This window comes from Ranitomeya imitator, chromosome 2 (genome assembly GCF_032444005.1).
Source record: "Ranitomeya imitator isolate aRanImi1 chromosome 2, aRanImi1.pri, whole genome shotgun sequence".
NCBI classification, from domain to species: domain Eukaryota; kingdom Metazoa; phylum Chordata; class Amphibia; order Anura; family Dendrobatidae; genus Ranitomeya; species Ranitomeya imitator.
The window spans coordinates 164,952,017-164,977,787 of record NC_091283.1 but is presented as its reverse complement, the minus strand read 5'-3'; the positions used below and the strand labels follow the sequence as shown (position 1 = coordinate 164,977,787).

Sequence of the window (25,771 nt, the reverse complement as noted above, 5' to 3'; positions counted from 1 at the left end):
AATATTACACTGCTGAGCATGGGTTAAGGTCAGGGGTTAGGTGGCTTTTGGAACAGATTAAGCAAACATGACTGTACCTATGTCACAATTTTAAGTTTGGTAACCACAGTGCTATTAGCTTTACACAAGAATTGAGAAATTGGTGAAGAGGATTTGGGTAAGGGTTTTGAAATTTTACATCACAGGTTACCTTGCTGGTAGCTTAGCTGCATGTGGACTGACTTATGGTGGGCTTATGCTTATACTCTGTAGCCAGTCTGAACTAATAGAGCTTCAGCAAAGAAATGGGTGGATCAGTAGCTCTTTACCTATAGGTTTTTGGACACAAATGAATCCAATCTTGCATTGGGAGACACTTCGTAAAATCCGCGTTACCAGAATTCTTCCTTATTCTAAGTGGCTGCCCCTGTCCTGCTGTAATGTGGCAGAGAGAGGTAGTCGTTACTGAGCGGCTGTCCAGTTTATCTCTGGCACTTTACAGACTAGGGGTGTCCCAGTCCCAGTGTGCTGAATGGTGTGGGGTGCATCACACTCACTTGGAAGCCACAGGCCTCCACTGCCTCCAGGCTTCCATCTTCAGGAGCCGCCACACACAATGCATGGGACACCAAGATCTTTGTAACAGTCAATCTTTTTAGCAGTACAGGTTCATCAGGTGGGATAGGGCACAGCAATTCTCCCTTCCTCCTTAGTACAACTTCTCTCCAGTCCTGCCACCTGTTCGTCCTGGACTATCCCCCAAGCTCCATCAACCTCAGGTATTTGTTGTCCACTCCGGCAGTGCACTCGAAACCGGCCACCTGCCTCCCACGTAATTCCACATCCACTGACCTTGTGATATCAGAAGACCAGACCCGCTTCTTGGTACCTGGCCCAAGCCCTAGGCTTCAGGCGTTGTTGGAATGTCCATCAGGGAACTCTATTCGGCCTCCCACTGCCTCGAATGGTTGGCCCATGCTGCCCCTAGCAACCCAACGCACCTGAACTTGGGCTTCACTAGGCACTTCCCTAACTGACACTGAACTTTCATTAACCAGGAAGTGCCCCCCTTTTATTGACACTAGTGCCCAGCCACTGGGCTAGTTCTATCTTTAACTATTTCCTTTTTTATATGCTAAATCTATTATCCTTATTCTATATTTTATGCTATCCTAAGCTTATCATATGCTATTCTCACATTATGCATTCACACTTTACATACTGTACATCGCCATAATACATTACATTAGACACACATTACTTTTACATATAAAACCGCATGATCGTATTCACATGGCGCTTCTGTTGTCTTCAGGGGTAGGAACAGGGTAAGACAGTCCACATCCTCACACTACACAGGTTTTAGCTTTAGTTTGGAACAGGAGTAGGATATTTGCATTACCATTTGTGGTATTTGGAATGTATGGAAAGTCTTAGTCAGTTTTCAAAAAGATGACAATTCTGCAGGCAACACCTCGAGTCTTTTGTATTTTTTGAGATCCAAGAAAAATAAGGGTTGAGTTAAGGATCTCTGGACAAACCGTTAAAAGAAAGCCTTCTCTAGACTTACTGCCCTGTACCTTTCCGTCATCATCGTCCATAAGTATATAAAAATTTCCAATTCTCTTACAATGCACTTACCTCTTTTTGGATCTTAGATCAACATTCGCAGAAACTCAAATGCAAGACAAACCTCTCAGAAACAGGAACCCATGGTAAAGATGCCAATCCTAGGGACTGCTCTGGATGGTTTGCCGATTGAGTATTTTCCTATTTTTGTCAAGTTTCAGATCCTAAAACTTCCCGATCATCTTCCAGATTAAAGGAAGTGTATTGATATTGAAAACCATGTTTTTGGTTTCCGGTTTTCTCCTAATCAAGAGGGCACAATTTGGATACCCTAGGAAAATTAAACAAGAGAGACCATACAAGATTGTCCACAGATCAGGCTCATTTATTTGGCAATACATATTTCATTGCACTTCAGTCCAGTCTGGCTACAGGTAAGTATAGATTCATTATCTACAGACGTGACAGTAGTACGGTATTAAAAAAAAAAAATGACATAGACCCCCTTCTATCCTCCACCACAAATTCCAGGTCATAGCGCTTCATCATTATAATGACCTCATTATAACATTCATGTGTAAGACAATAACAAAATCCAGTGTGGGAGAAAAAAAAAAACATAAAAATGTGAGAAGACACAAGAAAGTGAAACCAGGGAGAAATAGAGCAACTTTCAACTCCACTGAGGGAAGGGAGTCTTTGAGAATACCCACCACCATCCTATATACTTAGCCACCATGATCATCAGTTCCAACCTATGGAATAATATCCAGCAGATATGTTACTTGTTTGCCCTGTGCCTCAGTAACAGTTATAGTCAAGAACCTAAGGACAGACATCTCTTCTTATGACCATCAATTAACTCTTTAGCCTGGCCTTGGACAATACAGATGATTGTAGACTCCATCATTTTGAGCAGAAACCACCAACAATCAAAGTCCAATGGGAACAAAGGTCATACAGTATGGAGCATTCTTTGGTTTACCAAACAGATAAGCAGCACCAGATGTGTCTGGCAGTCACTGACCCCACGTCAACACGACTCTCTCTGTGTAACATTCTTGTGCACCATAGAAGGAGCAGGATCCTGTAGTGCAAACCAGACCAACTTAAAGGGGTTGTCCACCACTAGGACAACCCCTTCTTGAGCTAAATATTTGGCCCCGATAAAATAAAAAAAGCTATACTCCCCTCCAGTGCTGGCGCCGCTCCAGCAGTGTCAGCACTCGCAGTCCCGGAGCTCTCGTGCGGTTGTAGGGACACATGGTGTCCAGTGCCCAATCAGTGCTGGCATCACTGTCTCCACCTTCGTACTGATTGAACATGAAGAGGAAGTCCAGGCTGCAGCTGGAACGGCGCCAGCATGGGAGGTGAGTATAGTATTTTTTTTATTTTATCAGGGCCAAACATTTAGTTCAAGAAGGGGTTGTCCTAGTAGTGGACAACCCTTTAAATGTGCAGTGGTCACTTAGCCAGCTTGCTGCTCTATTAATAGGGAATATGACTCAGTAGTTTTAGAATCCTGTGTTGGTGACACAAAGACCACCCATCCAAGCCAGGCAACTTCTCTTCCTAGCTGCCCTATAAACACAGATTGATCAGATGTGGCTGATATTTTATGTTTGCTGTGATCCAACAACACTATGGCGGCACAATCAAGGGGGAACTATTCACATCAATATAAATAAAGATTATCGAAGATAGCACCACCATTGTCACATATTACATGATACCTTGCTCTTCAGTAAACTTTGTCACCATTGTCAAGAAGAACCTCCCCATTAAAGACTGGATGTAATCAATATTACTTTTCTTTGGGCTGGGGGTCTAGGAGCCAAACTCTAGTACTTGCAGAGGTAGGAGTCGTACCCAGGCCCTGGTGCCTGCAGGGGGGGCATAGGTCTCACTGCCGTATATGAAGACCCCAGTTGTATAAGTCGCACAGCCGCGCATGGTAGGTTGGAGACTTTCTAGCTTTCAGTTATGCTCCTTAGAAGAGCTCCGGCCAAAGTCGCTTTCAACTATTACTTCAAGCTACGCACCTACTTTCATAGTGCCTAGTTATATAGCCCTCAATATTACCATTAGTCTATTCTGGCCTATGATGGAGTAAATATGGAGATCATGAGGGTGCGCAATTAGTGAACCCGACCATGAACCAGGTCAATCAGGGTGTAACTTCTGGGCTGAAAATGTAACAAAACAAGCTCATTACACAATCAAATAGGCGGTAATTTATTGGGACAATGTCCAATCCTTGGAATCCCTTCAAGTCTATGTAGACACGTATACCCATCTATACAGATGCTTCTGAGGCATATTGCCATTAAACAGACTGACAAGATCATTTCTAGGACAGCCATGTATGATCCCAAAAATGTGGAAACTGAACCAACACAACTTTTGTAAGACTATATAGGGTTTGGCGGCCAAGATGTTCTTGTTTGTACATGCATGGGATATTACAGGGAAGCATCATGAAACCAACATGACGGATTAAGGGTAACTGGTTTGTAGACCAGGATTACCTTGCAAAACGAGTCCGGATTCCAACAATAAGACATTTAATCACTTGTATGCATGATCAACATGGGGGTGACTCAGCTTCAACTTTTAAAGGTTACAATAAGGCAGCTATGATATGGAAACCCATGTTGTTTTTCAGCCAATATCACTGCATCTTGGCTCTATTTTATCATATGAACTTGATTTTATGGGGTATTATTATTGCTGGCCCATAGTAGGGTTACAATATGGCCTCCATATTGTTTTTTTTTGTACTATACAAAGAGTTCGTGGTCAAGTATGGAGTTCATGGTTGTTGGCTGTATGATTCCTGATCTGGACATCGAAACATCAGAGACCAGATCATCCATTCAACTCAGTGATTTAAACGGCAATTCCAGTTAATATTGATATTGACATCAACTGAAAAGTAAAAAAAATCCCAAATTAAATGGTCCAATATTATTTATATTTTCACTTCTGTCATGCCTCAAAGCGGAGCATGGATTTTATAGTCTCATGACTCCGGGAGGAGCTTTTTTTTTTCTGTTGTTCTTTGTCTCCCCCTGCTGAGCAATGAATGAGTTGTGGAGGCCAATAAGAGAAGGGTTACTTTATATCATATCATATCGGAGGATCTAAATTTAAGAGCCAGGTTCCGTTGAATTAGTGATTTCACGCAACAGGGTCCAAAAATGATGGAATGATAATACAGAATTTAATCTTTTTCTAAAAAAAAATTAAATGAGATTTTTGAATTTTTTATACGATAAAGTAAAATGACTGATCAATTTCCAGACCTTTTTAAGCCCAAATGTCTCAATCTCAGTTACACATATATTTTGCAGTCTGACGCATAACTATTCCATACAACGTTTCAAGAAATTGAACAAACAAAACAAGACAAAACTAAATTTAGTAAAAATCTGTCAAAACTGTTTAAGAAGTGCGACAACATAAATTTACCAATAAGATATCTGCTTCATTAAACGTTTAAGTGCACATTAAATCGTTCATACTGGGACATGCAGAAAGTCTTTTTCTAGAATGTCCTGAAGGTTGATTGACATTAATTCCCCAAAGAAAAAATGTTGCATTTGAGAGCTCTCTGTTTGGAGAACTGGTCCAGTTAAATTGAATACATGAATTAAAGGGGTGTACATACTGCACAAAGGGTTCCCTATGATAAAATGAAAAGATGAGCTTCTAAAGATTATGGCTCATGCCATCACAGCCATACCCATTCATAAACCAGGAGGGACTGGCAACCTTAAACATCTTGATCCTTTTTTTAATAGAGAAGGGCATCATAACCTCAAGTTAGCTCCTCCTTAACTCTTTTGGAAATATGACTAGCCCTCTGCAGCTTGTGAGAATTGATGGGGTCAACCTTTAGTTTAGGTCACCTTGTTACATTTAAACTTAAAGGGTATTCCCATCTCCAAGATCCTATCCTAATATGTAATAGGTGTAATAAAATTAATATTAGCAAATACCATAAATTAGAAATGTAGTATAGTTTTTTTCTGATTCGCTATGTCTCTTTCCTCATGTGCAGGCATTGCAGGACCTTAGGTATCCATAGTTTCGTTCACTGATATAGTGAAAGTTAGTTAGTTGTTAGCAGTCGTAATCATGGATACCTAAGGTCCAGCAAAGTCTGCACATGAGGAAAGAGATATAGCGAATCAGAAAAAAACTATACTACATTTCTAATTGGAGGTATCTGCTATTATTATTATGACACCTACTACATATTGTGATAGGATCTTGGACCTAGGAATACCCCTCTAAGTGAATTTATAACCAGATCTGCACAATTATAGCATATTGAAACCATAAGGACAGCAATGGCACCTCTAAATATTTAAAGGGGTACTCTCTTATCCACCATCTCTAATTCTTTTCGAAGTGGCCTCTACGCCTTCTCCAGCCAGTTGTCCACTGATACAAGACATATTATTAGACATCCATGTGAATGAAGTGGCCCAAGGATAAGTAAAAACAAAGAGGGTAAAGACAAAAAAACAAAGAACAGGGAAATTGAGCCGTAAACTGAATGTTGACGCAGAACACGGTCAATCAAGTCCTGTCGTGTGACTATACCTATAAATTCATCTTTTCCTATTTACATTCATTAAAAAAATCCACAAAAAGTGAGAATATGGCATCTAGAGTAGACAGACCGCTCCCAAAGCATCCTATAAGTTCTTGTGAAGGCATCTAAGGTGGCTTCTAAAACTCATGATTGCCTTAGTTGGTCCCATCATATAAAATAATCGAAAAGAGTCAATTCTATGTACGAACTACCTCCACCCCAAGAAAGCAGGACTTTAGATCTGTGCCATGGCAATATGCTCACTCAACAGAAGGGCACATAAAACCCATACACATATATATGTATAGATATATACACAAAAGGAAGTAGTGGTACTACGCATTGGGCAATTGTCCTACTTCTCGCATCTTATTTCCAGTCCTCGATCCCAGCTGGTTTCTCCCCATCTGGGGAAGTGCAATGTTGCATCTTCTACCCCCTCTGGGGTCAATTATCTTGACATTTCAAGGACCTGGGAACTCTGTAAGAGACTGAAGGATCCGGTGGGGTCCCAGGAAGTTTACCAGCGCCACAGGAGAACAATGTCTCTTGGTCCTTCTACAATCTACTTTTAGATAACTAAAGGCCACGTCCAGTATAACTCCAGATGAGTCGGCTACAACAACAGCTAGCCTCTTCAGAGTTAAGTGTTTCTCGGACTGTTCAGTGTACACAAATTACACAATGTCGTCCAGTTGTTCTATCAGGAATTGGTGGATGGTCTCGAATGTGGGTCGATCTTTGATATCTCTGCCCCAGCATTTCATCATCAGGTCGAAGCTGGGGCTTGGGCAGAGAGGGGTCTGTGAGAGATAGATCTGAAGAACAAAAGACAGAAAATATTGAGAGCAATACATCAGAGCCTAAAAATTAATGGGAGTTAATTGGGATATTTCTTGGGGCAAATAGTAAAGGAATGTGTACCCCAACTATAATAAAAGATTACCCACCTGACATCTAAACACTGGGCCAAGAACCTTAAAGGGGTTGTTCAGGCTTGAGATTGAAGTCTGAAGTCACTCTATGTGACAGCGTGTCGTCCTGGTATTGCCTGTGCAAGTGGGCGATAATGTGATCTCATGTATGAGATTTTCATAATTGCATTCATTTACTGACTAGGTGCACTCGGCTTCTCTCAATAGAAGTGAATTGAGAAAAGCCAGATGAGTCTAACTAGCACATAAACGCAAGTATGAAAGTCGCAAAAATGTGGTCACATGATCACTCCCTTGCAACCCCAATACCAGGGAATCTTGACCGCACGCAACAACTGGAACAGGTGGTATACCCGAGGCATCTTCAAAATGTAATTATAAATGTACAGCTGGTAAACCTGGGGCATCTTCAGAATACAGTTATATACTGTATGTACAGCCGGTTTAACCTGCCTGAGCATCTTCTGTATATAATTATATATGTACAGGTGGTATAACCTGGGCATCTCCTGTATATGATTATATACAGTGGCATTTAAAAGTTTGGGCATCCCTGATCAAAATTATTGTTATTGTGAACAGTTAAGCAAAATTACAAAAAGGAAAATGGGCCAATACAAAAGTTTGGCAACTTGGGTGGTTAGTACCTAGTAGCACTCCCTTTTGCAAGTATCACAGCTTGTAAATGATTTTTGTAGCCAGATGAGTCTTTCAATTCTTGTTTGAGGGATTTTCATCCATTCTTCCTTGGAAAACTCTTCCAGTTCTATAGCATTCTTGGGTTATCTTGCATGCACTGATATTTTGAGGTCTAGTTACAGATTTTCAATGATGTTCAGATCAGGGGACTGTGATAGTCATTGTAAAACTTTCATCTTGCGCCTTTTGAGGTCGTCTAATGTGGATTTTGACATGTTTATAGGATTATTACCTATTTGTAGAAGCCATCCTCTTTTCAACTTCAGATTTTTTTTACTGATGATGTTATGTTTGCATCAATATTTTGTTGAAATGCAATTGAATCCATTCTTCCCTCTACCTGTGAAGTGTTCCCTGTGCCATTGGCTGCAATACTTCCCCAAAGCATGATTGATCCTCACCCATGCTTAATGGTTAGCAAGCTGTTCTTTTCTTGAAATTCTGTGCCTTTTATCACCACACATACCTTTTATCATTGTGGCCAAAGAGTTCTATTTTAACATCCACAGGACTTGTTTCCAAAATGCACCAGCTTGTTTAGATGTTCTTTTGCAGAAGAGGTTTTCTTCTGAAGACTCTTCAGTGAAGGCCATATTTGTGCAGATGTCTCTGAACAGTAGAACAATGTACCACAACTCCAGACTCTGCTAAATCTTTCTGAAGGTCTTTTGCAGTCAATCAGGGGGTTCTGATTTGTCCCAAAGCAATCCTATGAGCAGCTCTCATTGAAATTTTGCTTGGTCTTCCAGACCTTATTTTGCCCTCCACTGTTCCTGTTAACTACCATTTCTTAATTACATTTCGTACTGAGGAAAGCCCAACTTGAAAACTCTTTGCTATCTTCTTATAGTCTTCTGCTGCTTTGTGGACCTCCACCATTTTAATTTTCTGAGTGCTAGGCAGCTGCTTAGAAGAACCCATGGATTCTGTTTTTTCGCACAAGGATTAGATTAAACTGGGTTTTTATAAAGCTTGAAAATTTGCATCACGTGGCCTGTCCTGACGATGATAATGAACAAGCCATTGCCCTAACAGGCTAATTAAGGTTTGAAACCTTAGTCAGAGTTATCGGAGCACACAAATCTCCAAGGGTGCCCAAACTTTTGCATCGGCCCTTTTTCCTTTTTCTAATTTTTAAAAGTAAAAGATAAAAGTATTTTTTTTTTGCCTAAAATACAAAGGAAATGTGTCCTCTTTAACTTTTACCCTTTTAGAGATCATTTAATCTTCAACTTGCGTAACTGTTCACAATAACAGTAATTTTTACTAGGGATTCCCAAACTTTTACATGCCACTGTATAGCTGGCATAACCTGAGTATCTCCTGTATATAATTATACATGTACAGCTGGTGTAACCTGGGAATCTCCTGTATATATTTATATATGTACAGCTGGTATAACCTGGGTATCTCCTGTATATAATTATATATGTACAGCTGGTATAACCTGGGTATCTCCTGTATATAATTATATATGTACAGCTGGTATAACCTGAGCATTTCCTGTATATTATTATATATGTACATCTGGTATAACCTGGATATCTCCTGTGTATAATTATATATGTACAACTGGTATAACCTGAGCATTTCCTGTATATTATTATATATGTACATCTGGTATAACCTGGGCATCTCCTGTGTATAATTATATATGTACAACTGGTATAACCTGAGCATTTCCTGTATATTATTATATATGTACATCTGGTATAACCTGGGCATCTCCTGTGTATAATTATATATGTACAGCTGGTATAACCTGAGCATTTCCTGTATATATGTACGGCTGGTATAACCTAAGTATTTTCTGTATATATTTATATATGGGTCATGTTGAAATTACCTGCCGTCCTTGGTCCCTGAAGAACTCTCCAGTATTTTCAATCACCTGCTCGTCTGATAAAACGCTGTACGGTTGCTCTTTACACAGGGTGAATATCTCCCATAATGTGACCCCGAATGCCCAGACGTCACTGGAAGTGGTGAACTTTCCCTGTTTACACAGCACAGACGTGGATCAGTATGGCGCACACAGTTACACTGTAACGCATGCAGATCAAAATCCTGTGTCAGGCACTTACTAATAGGATACTCTCCCAGGCCATCCACCGAATCGGCAGCACCGCGCGCCCCTGGATACGGTAATAATCTCCACTATATAAATTTCGGCTCATTCCAAAATCTGCTATCTTAATTGTGTGGCTGTTCCCCACCAGGCAGTTTCTTGTGGCCAAGTCTCTGTGTACAAAGTTCAATGAGGCCAAGTACTTCATCCCGGCGGCAATCTGCGTGCTCATATACAGGAGGTTGTGGAGGCTGCAGGGAGAAAGCACAGAGGGGCCACTTATTCATTAATAGGGTGGTATTACCTTAGTAGACCGTGAATGCTGTAATACGTGAGATTCACTAACCACCAGGCCACTATGTCCATAGCCTATTCTAAGGTGTCGTTCAGACTGTGTCTTTTAGAGTGGTAGGCTACCTTGTGAGGCCAGGAGGGAGCTCTGGATGCAAAAGGTGAAGACCGGAGTGAGGGTCATGGGCATCTAAGAGTGCCCGGATGTGCTATGGCATCTCACCCCTAGGGTCTTTTCGTGTGAAAAGCTGCCAGGCCAGAAGGGGGTTTCTGAAGTTAAGGGTCAAGACTGACAAGAGGGTCTAGTGTCAAACCTTGGGACTCAGAGAACGACCCCAGCATGCAATAACATTTTACTCAGTGGTCCAGCAGCAGGGAGTACTGCCTCACTCAGTGTGATTGGGGATACCAAAATTAATTTTCAAGACCCGGGTGAGAGTCTGGTGCCAAGTAAGAGGGATGCGTGGGCATGGACATCTCACCAAGAGGATGGTATATAATGTGGCATGATGAGATTGTCAAGGGTGTATGTCGCTCACCTTACAGATGGAATATTGTTAGCCGTTGTGAACTGACTGCGGATCTCTCTCTGGGACAGGAACTGGTTGAGATCTCCATTTTCCATGTATTCCGTTATCATACAGAGCGGGTCATCCCGGACGCAGACACCCAACAGGCGGATGATATTGGGGTGCTTGAGCCTGGAGATGATCTTTATCTCTTTCAGGAAATCATTTCTGTGGGTAAAATGTATTCCACAATTTAGACCACAAGGGCGAGGAGTTAAAACTTCTTGTATATAAAACTTGCCTGCAGTGTAAAGTATGGAAGTTTTCTCATGCTGGTTGTGAAATCAACTTCCATGCTTCTATCAATGGGTACACTGACATTTGGAAGTATACATGTCCCAGGATGTAGCTAAGGCAACGAAAATGACCTTCCATTCTTTATACTGCAACTTGCATCCACATTACGAACAGTTACAAATATACTTCAGGAAAGTTTATAGCTATAAATCATTAATTATATGAAAGTTTAGTATTCCCTTAAGGGAACTAGCATGGAAAAACTGTGTGGGGCGAGTTCACACAAGAATATTTAATGGTCTGTATGCAGGGCCGGCGTTAGGAGCAGGCAAAGTAGGCATTTGTATATCATAGATGCCTATACAGTTGAAATTAATCATGGAGGAGAGAGCGCCAGTGACACTTGTTTACCATAATTCCCCCTCTACTTCTGATGCAACGGATGCAATGATGTCACTTCATCACGTGCCACGCAGTGCCGAGTAGTGGAGCGGCTGAGTATACGCGCTGCAGAGACAGGAGCAGCGGGGGAACAAGGAGAGTACGGTATGTAGGTATATTTATTTTTTAAATCAGTGACTATGTGGTGGCCATAAGACTATGGGGATGCATTATATTCTATGTACTTCATAGGGCTGCATTATACTCTGGGGGCTGCATTATATTCTATCGAGGCTGCATTATAATCTATGGAGGCTGCATTTTACTCCATCAAGGACTATGGAAAGTGTATTATACTGTATATAGGACTATGGGGAATGCAGTATACTGTATGAAGGACTATGGGGAATGCATGATACTATATGAAGGACTACGTTGTGCATTATACTATATAGAGGACTATGGGGGTGCACTATACAATATGACTAACTATGTTACTATCCTGGAGCAGAACAATATTGTATCATACAATTATTAGGTTCTGTAGAAGGACGTAGATATGGGGATTTATTATGATGGAATATAGGCTGAACTGGATGGACAAATGTCTTTTTTCGGCCTTACTAACTATGTTACTATGATTGACTATGGGATGCATTATACTACACTGCTCTGTGAGGAGTGCATTTTACTGTATAAAGGACTATGGAGTGTGCATTATGCTATATGGAGAACTATGGGGGTGCATTATACAATATGGAGGACTATGGTGAGTGTATTATACTATTTGGAGGACTTTGAGGAGTGTATTATAATATATGGAGGACTATGGGATGCCCATTATACTATATGGAGGCCTCTGGTGAGTGTATTATACTATATGGAGGACTATGGGAAGTGTATTATACTATATGAAGGACTATGGGGAGTGTATTTTACTATATGGAGGACTATGGGGAGCGTATTATGCTATATGGAAGCCTATGGTGAGTGTATTATACTATATGGAGGACTGTGAGGAGTGTGTTATACTATATGGAGGACTGTGAAGATTGTATTAAACTATATGGAGGACTGTGAGGAGTGTATTATACTATATGGAGGACTGTGAGGAGTGTATTATACTATGTGGAGGACTATGGGATGTCAATTATACTATATGAAGGCCTATGGTGAGTGTATTATACTATATGGAGGACTGTAGGGAGTGTACTATAGTATATGGAGGATTATGGGGAGTGCATTATACAATATGGCGGACTGTGGGATTCATTATACTATATTGAGGACTATGAGGAGTGTATTATACTATGTGGAGGACTATGGGGAGTGTATTATACTATATGGAGGATGGGGAGTTCATTATGCTATTTGGAGGACTATAGGGTGTGCATTATTCTATATTGAGGACTATGAGGAGTGCATTATACTATAAAGAGGACTATGGGGAGTGTATTATACACTATGGCAGACTATAAGGAGTGTATTACACAATATGGAGGACTACGGGATGCATTATACTATGTGGAGGACTATAGGTGCATTACACTAAACTAGCAAAATGCTACCTATTTATCAAGTGATTGGATTGTTTATGGGACACAAGCGTTGAACGACTTCAACATTGTCTATCACACTCATTTAACGTCCTGAACTCAGCTCATGTAAATACAACCAGAATGTTTTTGTGTGATGGTGTAATATGTTAGCATTTAGGGTCCCACTTTAAACTTTTGCCTATGACCCCACCTTCTCTAAAACCGACCCTGTCTGTATACGATACACTTTATTGATCCTGGGGGAAATTACAGACTGCAATGCTCATACTGACTGCAGCTGTCCCGCCAGAACTTAAAGCGGTCTATATAGCTGTAGGTTTAGGTGGGCAAACAAGCGGTCAGTCTGGGAACTGCAGTGCATATACAGGCCGTGAAATAAGCTCGTGTGAACCCGGCCTTACATATAGTTCATGCTCTGAAAGTCAGAGCATGACACCAAAGCGATAATCCTCAGACTCTGCACTCTGTGTCAGTTGGAGTGCTCCATTAATGGTGTACCTGGCAGTTTTGGTGACGTTGGCTCTCAGCATCTTTATTGCCACTAGAACTGGTTGATTGCCGCAGTCACTCGATGACGACTCCAGGAAGTCCTGCAGCCCCTCCACCTCACAGAGGTGAACCTGGAGCATGTAATAATGAAACGTGACATAAGCTATAATAAGGATATAATAGTGGATGTTTTAATTGTGCACTGCACTGTTGTGTTGCAATACCTTCAGTCCATTGTATTTCAGAATAGAAAAAAAAGCAGAACTAAAAGCATATATTATAACATACACAATGAGCCTAAGGTTATAATGTTCTGTATCTGCTTCCTGACGCATTTCCTCCTTGCTGTCAATTATCATTTCTCAGAATCCGACATCTCACCTCCTCCCTGGTGCTGGGGATCTGAGGTTTATGTGAGGCGATCACTGTGATCTATGGAGAGGATCTTCACAGTGACAGTCTGCCCCAAAGGTTGTATTTTTATATCTCCCTCTGACTCCACTGTTATGTGGTGAGCACTCCCTTGTGGTCGCGACAGACAGTCAGAAGACATTTAATTCTATGGCAGAGGGGAAGGGAAGCACTATGCTGACACATTTAATTAAAGGGGTTCTCCACTTTTTGAAATTGTAAAAACACCAGCAGATGTAATACAATTTGGGACCCTTGCAGCCATTAAGTACTACTCTGAGGGGCACTCTGACGTTCCAAATGCACCATTTATAATACTGGGATCCTCCTATTTTGCAACAAATCATTTTTATCCACAGTAAGTATCAGGGCCTGGATGTCAAGGCTTCCTCTGCATCCCCTGAGTGATGTTACCTCTAACTGTAGATGTAAAGTGCACCGCATCTCGGGTTTCCCCCAAATGAAATTTTATAAGAAACTAACGCATTAAAGTGCTATCTGCAGTACAAAACTAGGTATTACATATCACTAAAAATAATAAATTCTGCAATTTCATGATAGTTAACTGACACCTCTGTTTTATTATTGTGATCCCAAATCTCATACCTCTCCGAATTGTCCTTCCCCCAGTTTTTCCTTTAGCCTTAGTTGGTTGCGCGGAAACTCTCCTACACTGATGTCCTTTTTAGTGAGCGAATCCACAGTAAGAGCTGGAACAGCGTACATATTATTGCCGGTCACTCCCTGGAGGTTAACAATGTCGGTTTCGGCATAGTGCGGGACGCTGTTTTGGAAGCCTTGATGTGGAGTGGACTTTGTCAGATCCGGTTCTGCATAATCTCCACTACAGGCTGAAAGAAAATGTGGCATCTCAATACAGAGACACTGAAGCTACAAAACACTACACATAATTCAGCTATTCCGGTATTATAGTAGTTATATTTTTGTACATAGGAGACCGTATTATAGCAGTTATATTCTTGTACACAGAGAGCAGTATTATCTACTATATAATTGTCTAAGGGTCACTTCCATCTTTCTGTCCTTCTGTCTGTCTGTCACAGATATTCATTGGTCGCTGCCTCTGTCTGTCATGGAATCCAAGTCGCTGATTGGTCTCGCCAGCTGCCTGTCATGGCTGCCGCGACCAATCAGCGACGGCCACAGTCCGATTAGTCCCTCCCCTGCAGTCAGCGCCCGATCCATACTCCCCGCAGTCACCGCTCACACAGGGTTAATGCCAGCGGTAACAGACCGCGTTATGCCGCGGGTAACTCACTCCGTTACCGCCGCTATTAACCCTGTGTGACCAAGTTTTTACTATCGATGCTGCCTATGCAGCGTCAATAGTAAAAACATCTAATGTTAAAAATGATTAATAAAAATAAAAAATCATTATATACTCACCTTTTGCGACGCTCCGGCAGGTTCCGGTGCCAAGGATTGTATGGGAGAAGGACCTGCCATGACGTCACGGTCATGTGACCGCGACGTTATCACAGGCCCTGCGCGCCTGCGCGAGAAGGACCTGCCATGACGTCACGGTCATGTGACCGCGACGTCATGGCAGGTCCTTCTCGCGCAAGCCCTGTGATGACGTCACGGTCATGTGACCGCGCCATCATCACAGGTCCTGCGCGCCTGCGCAAGAAGGACCTGCCATGACGTCACGGTCATGTGACCGTACTACAAGGGGCCCTCGGAAGGTGAGTATATGTTTATTTTTTAACCTGTGACATACGTGGCTGGGCAATATACTATGTGGCTGGGCAATATACGACATGGCTCTGTGCTGTGTACTACGTCACTGGGCAATATGCTACGTCACTGGCCAATATACTACGTCACTGGGCAATATACTACGTGACTGGGCAATATACTACGTGCCTGGGCAATAGACTACGTCACTGGGCAATATACTACATCACTGGGCAATATACTACGTGACTGGGCAATATGCTACGTCACTGGGCAATATACCACGTGCCTGGGCAATATACTACGTCACTGGGCAATATACTACGTGGCTGGGCAATATACTACGTGGTTGGGCAATATACTACGTGGCTTGGCAATATACTACGTGGGCAATATACTACGTGACTGGGCAATATACTACGTGGTTGGGCAATATACTACGTGGTTGGGCAATATACTACGTGGTTGGGCAATATACTACGTGACTGGGTAATATACTACGTGGTTGGGCAATATACTACGTCACTGGGCAATATACTACGTGGCTGGGCAATATACTACATGGGCTGTGCAATATACTACGTGGCTGGGCAATATACTACGTGACTGGGTAATATACTACGTGGTTGGGCAATATACTACGTCACTGGGCAATATACTACGTGGCTGGGCAATACACTACGTGGCTGGGCAATATACTACGTGACTGGGCAATATACTACGTGGCTCTGTGCTGTATACTACGTGGCTCTGTGCTATATACTACGTGGCTCTGTGCTGTATACTACGTGGCTCTGTGCTATATACTACGTGGCTCTGTGCTGTATACTACGTGGCTCTGTGCTATATACTACGTGGCTCTGTGCTGTATACTACGTGGCTCTGTGCTGTATACTACGTCGCTGGGCAATATAATACGTCGCTGGGCAATATACTACGTAGCCGGGCAATATACTACGTGGGCAATATACTACGTGACTGGGCAATATACTACGTGACTGGGCAATATACTACGTGGTTGGGCAATATACTACGTGGTTGGGCAATATACTATGTGGTTGGGCAATATACTACGTCACTGGGCAATATACTACATGGGCTGTGCAATATACTACATGGGCTGTGCAATATACTACGTGACTGGGTAATATACTACGTGGTTGGGCAATATACTACGTCACTGGGCAATATACTACGTGGCTGGGCAATACACTACGTGGCTGGGCAATATACTACGTGGCTGGGCAATATACTACGTGGCTGGGCAATATACTACGTGGCTGGGCAATATACTACGTGGCTGGGCAATATACTACGTGGCTGGGCAATATACTACATGGGCTGTGCAATATACTATGTGGACATGCATATTCTAGAATACCCGATGTACATCTAGTAGTACTTATATTCTTGTACATAGGGGCAGTATTATAGTAGTTATATTATAGTAGTTATATTCTTCTACATAGGGGGCAGTATTATAGTAGTGACATTCTTGTACATAGGGAGCAGTGTAATAATAATATTGCACACCCCTCTTTTCAGTTTTTGAATTTCCACAAAAATTTAAAATAACCAATACATTTCCTTCAAATTCACAATTATGTTCCACTTGTTGATTCTTCACCAAAAATTTACATTTGGTATCTTTATGTTTGAAGCATGATATGTGGGAAAAGGTTGAAAAGTTCCAGGGGGCCGAATACTTTTGCAAGGCACTTTATATTCTTGTATATAGGGGCAGTATTATAGCAGTTATATTTTTGTACATAGGGAGCAGTATTATAGTAGTTATATTTTTGTACATAGGAGCAGTATTATAGTAGTTATATTCTTGTACATAGGGGTAGTATTATAGTAGTTGTATTCTTGTACTTCTTGTACATAGGGGCAGTATTATAGTAGTTATATTCTTGTACTTCTTGTACATAGGGGCAGTATTATAGCAGTTATATTCTTGTACACAGAGAGCAGTATTATAGTACCGTACTTATATTCTTGTACATAGGGGCAGTATTATAGTAGCTATATTATTGTACATAGGAGCAGTATTATAGTATATTCTTGTACATACAGAGCAGTATTATAGCAGTTATATTCTTGTACATAAGGGGGAGTGTTATGGTAGATAGATTCTTGTACATACGAAGCAATATTATAGTAGTTATATTCTTGTACATAGGAGCAGTATTATAGTAGTTATATTCTTGTACATAGGGGGGTATTATGGTAGTTATATTCTTGTACATAGAGGGCAGTATTATAGTAGTTATATTCTTGTACATAGGGGACAGTATTATAGTAGTTATATTCTTGTACATAGAGGGCAGTATTATAGTAATTATATTCTTGTACATAAGGGGTAGTATTATAGTAGTTATATTCCTGTACATAGGGGGCAGTATTATAGTAGTTATATTCCTGTAGATAGGGGGGCAGTATTATAGTACGGTAGTTATATTCTTGTATATAGGGAGCAGTATTATAGAAGTTATACTCTTACACATAAGAGGCAGTATTTTATTATTGATATTGTTCATGTGCTCAGTGATCTCAATTCTTCTACAGGATGCTTGCTACTGTAAAGTGAGGAGTCATACTGTATATTGTTTATTACATACCTGAATCCTCGGCACTCTGGGAGAGCTCAGGAAGTTTACGTAGTGGTTTGGTCGGCTGCTGGTAGTCAAGATCTAGAGGGAAGATTCTCTCATAGGTGGGGTTGGACTGGTGGATCTGAGTCTGGTTGTTGTTGCCAATGGTGTAACTATAGAAGGACAATCGTACAGTGGCGTCTTCTTCTAAGATTCGACGTGGGGCCTGAAAAGTATCATACTATTATTAGAATAATGTCATGATTCCCAAGATCTTATGATTTCACTTCTCCAGGAACTTTACCTTCTCCAATCTCTTTTGTATATATTGTTTCCACAGGATCAGGACTATAATAATGAGCAGGAGAAGGATTATGCCCACCAAACAGCCAATCAGAACAGAGGTCTTTGGCTCATCTGGTTTGTCCAAAGGTCGGCTGATGGTGAATGGGAAAGTGGTTTCTGGAAAAGAAGAAGGATGGTTACTTGTGGCCATAGGCAGGTTGAGGGTGGTCATTCGCACTCATAGCTGGGCAGGTTTCTCAAGTGGTGGTTGAGGGTGTGTAGACTGGGAGAAAAAAGTGCAATAGGGTCTTAACTGGTAAACAATGTGGTACAGAGAAAGGGAATCTGCTCACATGGTAGAGTTGCACTTAAGCAATATGTACATGGATCAGCTTCTGCAGGACACAGGTCCATAGGGACCGAGAAGTAAGGAATCCGGGTAAAGTGTCACTTGTTGCACTGCTGATGGATATAGACAGCCAGACGGTATACTTTCAAAACTTTATTTAAACAGGTTTTATAAGTAAAAAAAAAAGGAATGTAGTCAGCTTACCGGTCTTAGAAGAAATCCCCAGGCCTGCCAACGCCCAGCACGGTTTGGGGTGAGCGTCCACAGCAATTGAAGACAAAAAGAGAAATGATCCAGCTGGAGGTGGAGGCGGTTCAAACTTTGTGAGACTTTATTAGACAACTAAAACAATATATCGTTCTTCAAAAAAATCTTTACATAGCAAACACCTGGCACACCAGTAAGGAGGATCCTTACTGGTGTGCCAGGTGTTTGCTATGTAAAGATTTGTTTGAAGAATGATATATCATTTTAGTTGTCTAATAAAGTCTCACAAAGTTTGAACCGCCTCCACCTCCAGCTGGATCATTTTTCTTTTTTTCAGGTTTTATAGGTCAATTTGTTTCGAGGACAGCACAGGACCTTTTAGGTTTTGTCCTGATGAAGAGGTTGTGTTCTGTCCTCAAAACGTGTTGACCTATAAAACCTGTTTAAATAAAGTTTTGAAAATATACTGTCTGGACGTCTATATCCTTCCGCAGAGCAACAAGTGACACTTTACCCGGATTCCTTCAAGTAGTGGTTGGCAGAGGTGCGTTAGAGGTTGAAATCAATAGGTGGATATGGAAGGTCACAGTCAAGCACTGGTTGGTATTCATAGCCTAGCCGAAAGCTGTTGGCATTCAAAGATAGACAACTGGAGGGTCTCCGTTAAAGCAAGCGAGGTAGGTAAGAACATTTATTGATAGGCAGTGGTTGTTGTTTCTGGGCAAGTGGTGGTTGGCCTTGATGGAATTTTGAGCTCTTAACTGGACAAATGGAGGTAACAGAAGGGCAATTGGATGGCATTAAGAACTCAGCAGCCAGGTATCAGTAGGCATATACAATGGCACAGCTAACAGGTGCACTATGGCGGAGCACTATAATTATGGGAATTCTCCAGCACAGTCACTTTTGTGGGCACCATATTCAATTATGAGGATATTTAGCTCAGTTAATTTTGGAGGCAGCATGTGGACAAATTATGTTGAAGATATTCTGGAAAGCAGACATACTTTTTGGGGAACTGTGGGGAAATGCTTTTATTATTGGGGGCACAGTTATTTTTAGGTGCATTTTGTAACCACTATTACTATGTGGGGCAGAACTTGCCATAATGATTCTCTTTTGGGGAGCACTTATTATAGTGTTTGGTACTGTTTCTGCAAGAGGCATTATCTGCTTAACACAATTTTACCTTTTGTGGTATTATCATTTAATGGGTATTTCTTCAGTACATTATTTTTAAGCACCGGGCAGCTCTGTAGTCACGGGTCATGGTATATGTTCAGGTATCATGTAGATATGACTCACCAGATTTACTCTCAGTAGCGTTTAGGATGGGGGTCTCAGTGGTAGTAGCCTTGACAGTAGTAGGAGGGAGGGTAACAATTGTGGGCACATCAATATCCATATCTGGAGGGGAAGCAGAGGTTAGCAAGAAATAAAATATAAATTCAATATATTATTCCTGACTCAAATTCTGTCACTAGTCCTTCTATGAGGAGAGCTTTGAGAACGTTCATGACTCAGTCCCCATGACAGCACTTCTTGCACCAGCTCCCTGGCAGCTTCCTGTCCTGTCATCCAATCAAAATCCATCTTGAAGTTTTAGCATATCAAAAAAAATTACACACAAAAAAGACCTGACTGGTTCCTATAAGGCTCAGTATCCCTATAAGAGTTAGCTGCTGCACGAACAACTGTAGAATCTGATAATAGAAGCAGGTAGACAGTGTCAAAAGTACAAGTGTAAGATAGATACATCTAGAAATATAATTGGACTGAGCATGCCTGAGTATTGCCAGATGTTGCAGAGCCAAGTTTGTAATTTGACATATTATGCTGTTGGATTTTGCATAGGACTGCAGGTAAACCTATATCACATATTTCAGCTCTGTCACGTCTATATATCAGCATACCTGACCCAAAATACCCCCAAATAACATGAGATGTCTCACTTGACTGGAACGAGATTTCGCTGAACATCATCCATGTGTCAGCAAAGTAGAACTTGCACAGGATGAAGCTCCCGACTCTCTGCTGTAATGGGATCATGACAAATCTAGAACTGGGGTTCTTGTCATCTAGTACCGTCACCACCCCAACTGACTCCGGCTCCCAGTCAGACTGTTGTCGAAATTTAAAGAAACACTCAGCCCTCTGGAAAATCTTCACCCCCTTGGTGAACATATTATTACAGTGAACCTGGAAAAAAACAAAAAAGGAAACAATTTATATTTGTCAACTCACAGTTGTAGTGCAGCGGGGTTGGTGCAGTGAAACAGATAGACAGGGACCACATAAAAGTTCAAAGAAAATGTTTTTAATGTCCAAAGAAACTCACAAATGGAAAGAAAAGGGTATTCTCCGGATCGCAGCCGAGGCATCAAGGCAGTCTGTATCTGAAACCGGTTCCATGGCTGACTGCACAGCTATGTCACGCTGAGGGGGCACCAGACGTTAGCTTCCCTTGGCTTTGTGTTACTTCACACAAGCTGGATGTTGCAGAGCCACCTGCTCTGCTGTTTGCAAACCAAACCTGACACGCCAAACCCTTTGCTGCAGGGTTTTTAAATGGAATCTGAGGCCATGGGCCACTAGTAAGACCCGGCTGGAGTGAGCGAACCGCCCCACTACCATCCTGTAGTTCGCTCCAAAAATAAAAGCCCATGCCTAGTTTTCTTAAATCTGCCTTGGGCAAATAGCTTGTTTAAGACCAAACTTACTTTTATTCTGCACTACAATCACAGCTATGATTGTGACTGCAATGCTCTCCAACAGCCTTAATACGCTTCTATGAGCATCCAGGGGTGATACATACCGTCGCTCACATATAATTCCCCTCACTACCTCACACAGTGTACAGTAAGGCTATGTGCCCACGATTTGGAAGTAGCAGAGTTTAGATGCCGCATATTTTCGCTGCTTCCAAAATGCTGCGTTCTATTGAACGCAGGTAAATCTGAACCATGCGGATTTACCACATTCAATACATTCTATTGTAATTTCTGTTGGGGCGACTAGCGTCTCTGCCAGAGAAATTGGTATGCTGCAGTCCTGAAAGATGCGCTGCATGTTAGTGTCCGCAGGTGAGCAGCAGGTGCACATACACGCATAGTGGACATGAGATTTCTAAAAATCCAATCCACTATATTGTAACATCTGGCCGCTGCGGTTTTGATGCTGCATAAATACACAAGTGTCTAAAACGCACCAATCCTGATCGTTGGCACATACCCTATTGAGAACATCCTCTGGAAACATTCTGCATGAGAATGACCTCAGGTTACAGTTTACAGAATGAGAATGATCTGATGAGACTGTTTACATCATGTGAATAATCTCATGAGATAATGTACAATAGTGAGAATGACCTCAGTAAACAGTTTATATAAATGAGAATAACCTCTGGACAGAGTGTACATTTTGGGAATGACTTCATGAGACAGTGTGCAGCATTAAGAATGACTTCTGGACATTGTATGCAGAATGATAATGATCTGAGGGATAGTTTAGAGCATGAGAATGACCCATGAGATAGTTTACAGAATAGAAATTACCTCAGGATAGTTTACAGTGTGAGAAGGATTGCATGAGACAGTTTACATCATGAGAATGACCTTTAGGAGAAAGTTTATGGATCACCCCCAAGAGCTAGGGGTACTCGGATCCGGGCCCTTCGGTTCTCAAAGGGGATGTCACGGTGGCTGACCTGGTCCGTGGCCCTCGGGAGGCCCGTTGTAAAAGGGAAAGGTCTTTAAAGGGGAAATGTTCGTGACGCCACCTGTGGTATTCGGTCAGGGTGACCGACGCTGCTTAGGGGTCCGCTGGGGTGATGTTATGGCAGCTAGATGGTATACCTTCCCACAGGTGAAGTATGTCCCCAGGGCTTCCCAGTGTGTAGATGGTGATTGGTGAAGAACGAGGACACAAGATTGCAGTCTCTCTATCTTTACTGAAGGCTTCAGCATCCACAGTCCAGAGCACCAGATCACAGGGCAGGCAGAGTCTGGCCGGTTTGGAGGCAAATCCAAAGTCCCATTATCCAGGTGGAAATCAGTAGCCTTCCTCTAGCGCCTGGGTGGATTAGTGCCTTCCTGCTAAGCTTCTCAGTAAGGTCCTCACAACTGTTGTAGATGTTATGTTTCTCTTTGTCCCCCAGATGGATAGGAACAAACCTGTATGACTGCTGGCCTGGGGCTTTTTACAGGGAGTCTAGCATGCCCCGGCCCCCCACAAGTTGCCACTGTGCCTCCTGGGTATAGGTCGGATCAGTAATGTGGAATTAGCTGTCCTGCCGGTCTCTAGAGCAAGGCATGGAGACGATTGCTCCCTCAGTGTTCTGGCTACCGGATCCTGCGCCTCAGAAAGAGGCAGCCTGCATAGGGCAGAACTTCTGGTTTCCTCTCCTTTTGTTATGACTTGGTTACTCACCCTCTACAATACAATTCGCTGTTCGTGTCTCTTTCTTAGGATACTGCCGCATCGGTAGGCAGGCGCAGCTCCGTGACCTTCTGTCTAGGCCTCTGACAGGATCCCACCCCTGTCAGGGACCACACTGTCGGCATCTGCTAGGTGTTGCTCCTTTCCCCGTCTGCCTGACAGGGACTGGACTGAGTCAAGCTCAGCCAGCTTCTGACTAACTTCCTATCCAGACCACCAGTTTTACCTAACTGTGAAGAGTGCCCTAATAAATAGGAGCATAGCTCCCCCTGGTGGACTGGAGTGTAAGAGTGTTGCATGGTTTGTGATACCTGGTAAAGTGATCTCCTTTATTGCCTTCAAACGTAACATCACTCCCCCCTAGAGGAGAATGATATTACTGCAACGACCAGGACCCTGGGGCGCTGCATTTACATTTCAGTGAATAACATAAGATGATAGTTTACAGCATTGGAATGCCCTCTGGGACAGTTTACTAAATAAGAATGACCTCAAAAGACAGTTTACAGAGTGAGAATGCCATTATGGACAGTTTACAGAATGAGAATGACCTCAGGGACAGTTTATAGAACGAGAACGACTTCAAGAGACAGTTTGCAGTGTGAGAATAACCTCAGACACATTTTACAGGATGATAATGGCCTAATGTAACAATTAACACAATGAGCATGACCTCAGAGGACAGCTTACAGTATGAGAATGACCGAAGAAGACCGTTTACAGTATGATAATGATCTCAGCGACAGTTTGAATAATGAGAATGACATAATCAGACAGTTTACAGCAAGAGAATGATCTCATTTGATTGTGTGATAATGAGAATAACCCAAGGAGACAGTTTACAGGGTATGAAAGGCTTGAGAAGACAGTTTACAGCATGAGAATTGGTTGTTCACAGTCAGCTGTGTCTAAAATCTGGACCAAATACAAACAACATGGGAAGGTTGTTAAAGGCAAACATACTGGAAGACCAAGGAAGCGTAAAGACCAGAAACTTAAAGCAATATGTCTCCAAAACAGGAGATGCACAACAAAACAAATGAGGGACGAATGGGTGGAAACTGGAGTCAATGTCTGTGACCGAACTGTAAGAAACCGCCTAAAGGAAATGGGATTTACATACAGAAAAGCTAAACGAAAGCCATCATTAACACCAATACAGAAAAAAAACAAGGGTACAAAGGGCTAAGAAAAGCTATCGTGGACTGTGAATGACTGGATGAAAGTCATATTCATTGATGAATCACTAATCTGCATTGGGCAAGGAGATGATCCTGGAACTTTTGTTTGGTGCCATTCCAATGAGATTTATAAAGATGACTGCCTGAAGAGAACATGCAAATTTCCACAGTCATTGATGATATGGGGCTGCATGTCAGGTAAAGGCACTGGGGAGATGGCTGTCATTACATCTTCAATAAATACACAAGTTTACGTTGCTATTTTGGACACTTTTCTTATCTCATCAATTGAAAGGATGTTTGGGGATGATGAAATCATTTTTCTAGATGATAATGCATCCTACCATAGAGCAAAAACTGTGAAAACATTCCTTGAAAAAAGACACATACGGTTAATGTCATGGCCTGCAAATAGTCTGGATCTCAATCCAATTGAAAATATTTGGTGGAAGTTGAAGAAAATGGTCCATGACAAGGTTCCAACCTGCAACACTGATCTGGCAACAGCAATCAGAGAAAGTTGGAGCCAGATTGATGAAGAGTACTGTTTACACTCATTAAGTCCGTGCCTCAGAGACTACAAGCTGTTATGGAAAATAATAATACACACGGAGCACAAAAAATTATAATAAATCAATGCTAATAATGGCACTAGTGTACCATGTGCGTATGTTAGGACCAAAGAATAGGGACAACTGTACAACAGAAATCCTAATACACCACAGAGAGGCCACAGTTAATAAGTCCCATAAAAAATATACTTTATTAAATATATATTAAAATACCATAGCAAAAAGGAAGAGGCACGGCTCCTTCCTCCTTCCTCACACTCCCTGAGGAAGGAGCCGTGCTGCGCTCCGAAACGCGCATCGGGGTGGGCTCAGGGTCCCCCACTGTTGGCGCACATCAGGTAATTATATTGTGAGTGTATACGATTGCGATATATGGCCGGTAATGGATAATTAGTTTGATTTGTGCATTTGCAGTATATCCCCTGAAAGGTTTTTCTCTGCCTCTTGGAGTTGCTAATATATATATATATATATATATATATATATATATAATGTCTACACTCCCATCCACACAGTGTGTGATATGTATTAACAATCTATTATGTGTTGATGCAGTGGGGGGTACCCTATAGCCCTATGTGTATTATTGTTATTGCGATACAGTTGTTTCACCAGCCCCATTTTTTCCTTATGTACCTCTTCCTTTTTGCTATGGTAT

General features: G+C 41.9%; 1 protein-coding gene across 1 annotated transcript in view; it reads right to left on the bottom strand.

Moving 5' to 3' along the window:
* Positions 1–1,907: 1,907 nt before the first annotated feature.
* The window catches only part of LOC138662310 (discoidin domain-containing receptor 2-like), a 187,207-nt gene continuing 163,343 nt past the window's right edge, over positions 1,908–25,771 (bottom strand). Inside the window, exons 9-18 of the mRNA XM_069747778.1 lie at positions 20,876–21,122; positions 20,229–20,330; positions 18,387–18,544; positions 18,110–18,308; positions 14,397–14,641; positions 13,389–13,510; positions 10,684–10,881; positions 9,870–10,104; positions 9,632–9,781; positions 1,908–6,969 (exon numbers count right to left, since the gene is read on the bottom strand). Of these exons, the coding sequence (XP_069603879.1) occupies positions 6,829–6,969; positions 9,632–9,781; positions 9,870–10,104; positions 10,684–10,881; positions 13,389–13,510; positions 14,397–14,641; positions 18,110–18,308; positions 18,387–18,544; positions 20,229–20,330; positions 20,876–21,122 (1,797 nt within the window). The 3' untranslated portion in view covers positions 1,908–6,828. The remainder of the gene's footprint in view (positions 6,970–9,631; positions 9,782–9,869; positions 10,105–10,683; positions 10,882–13,388; positions 13,511–14,396; positions 14,642–18,109; positions 18,309–18,386; positions 18,545–20,228; positions 20,331–20,875; positions 21,123–25,771) is intronic.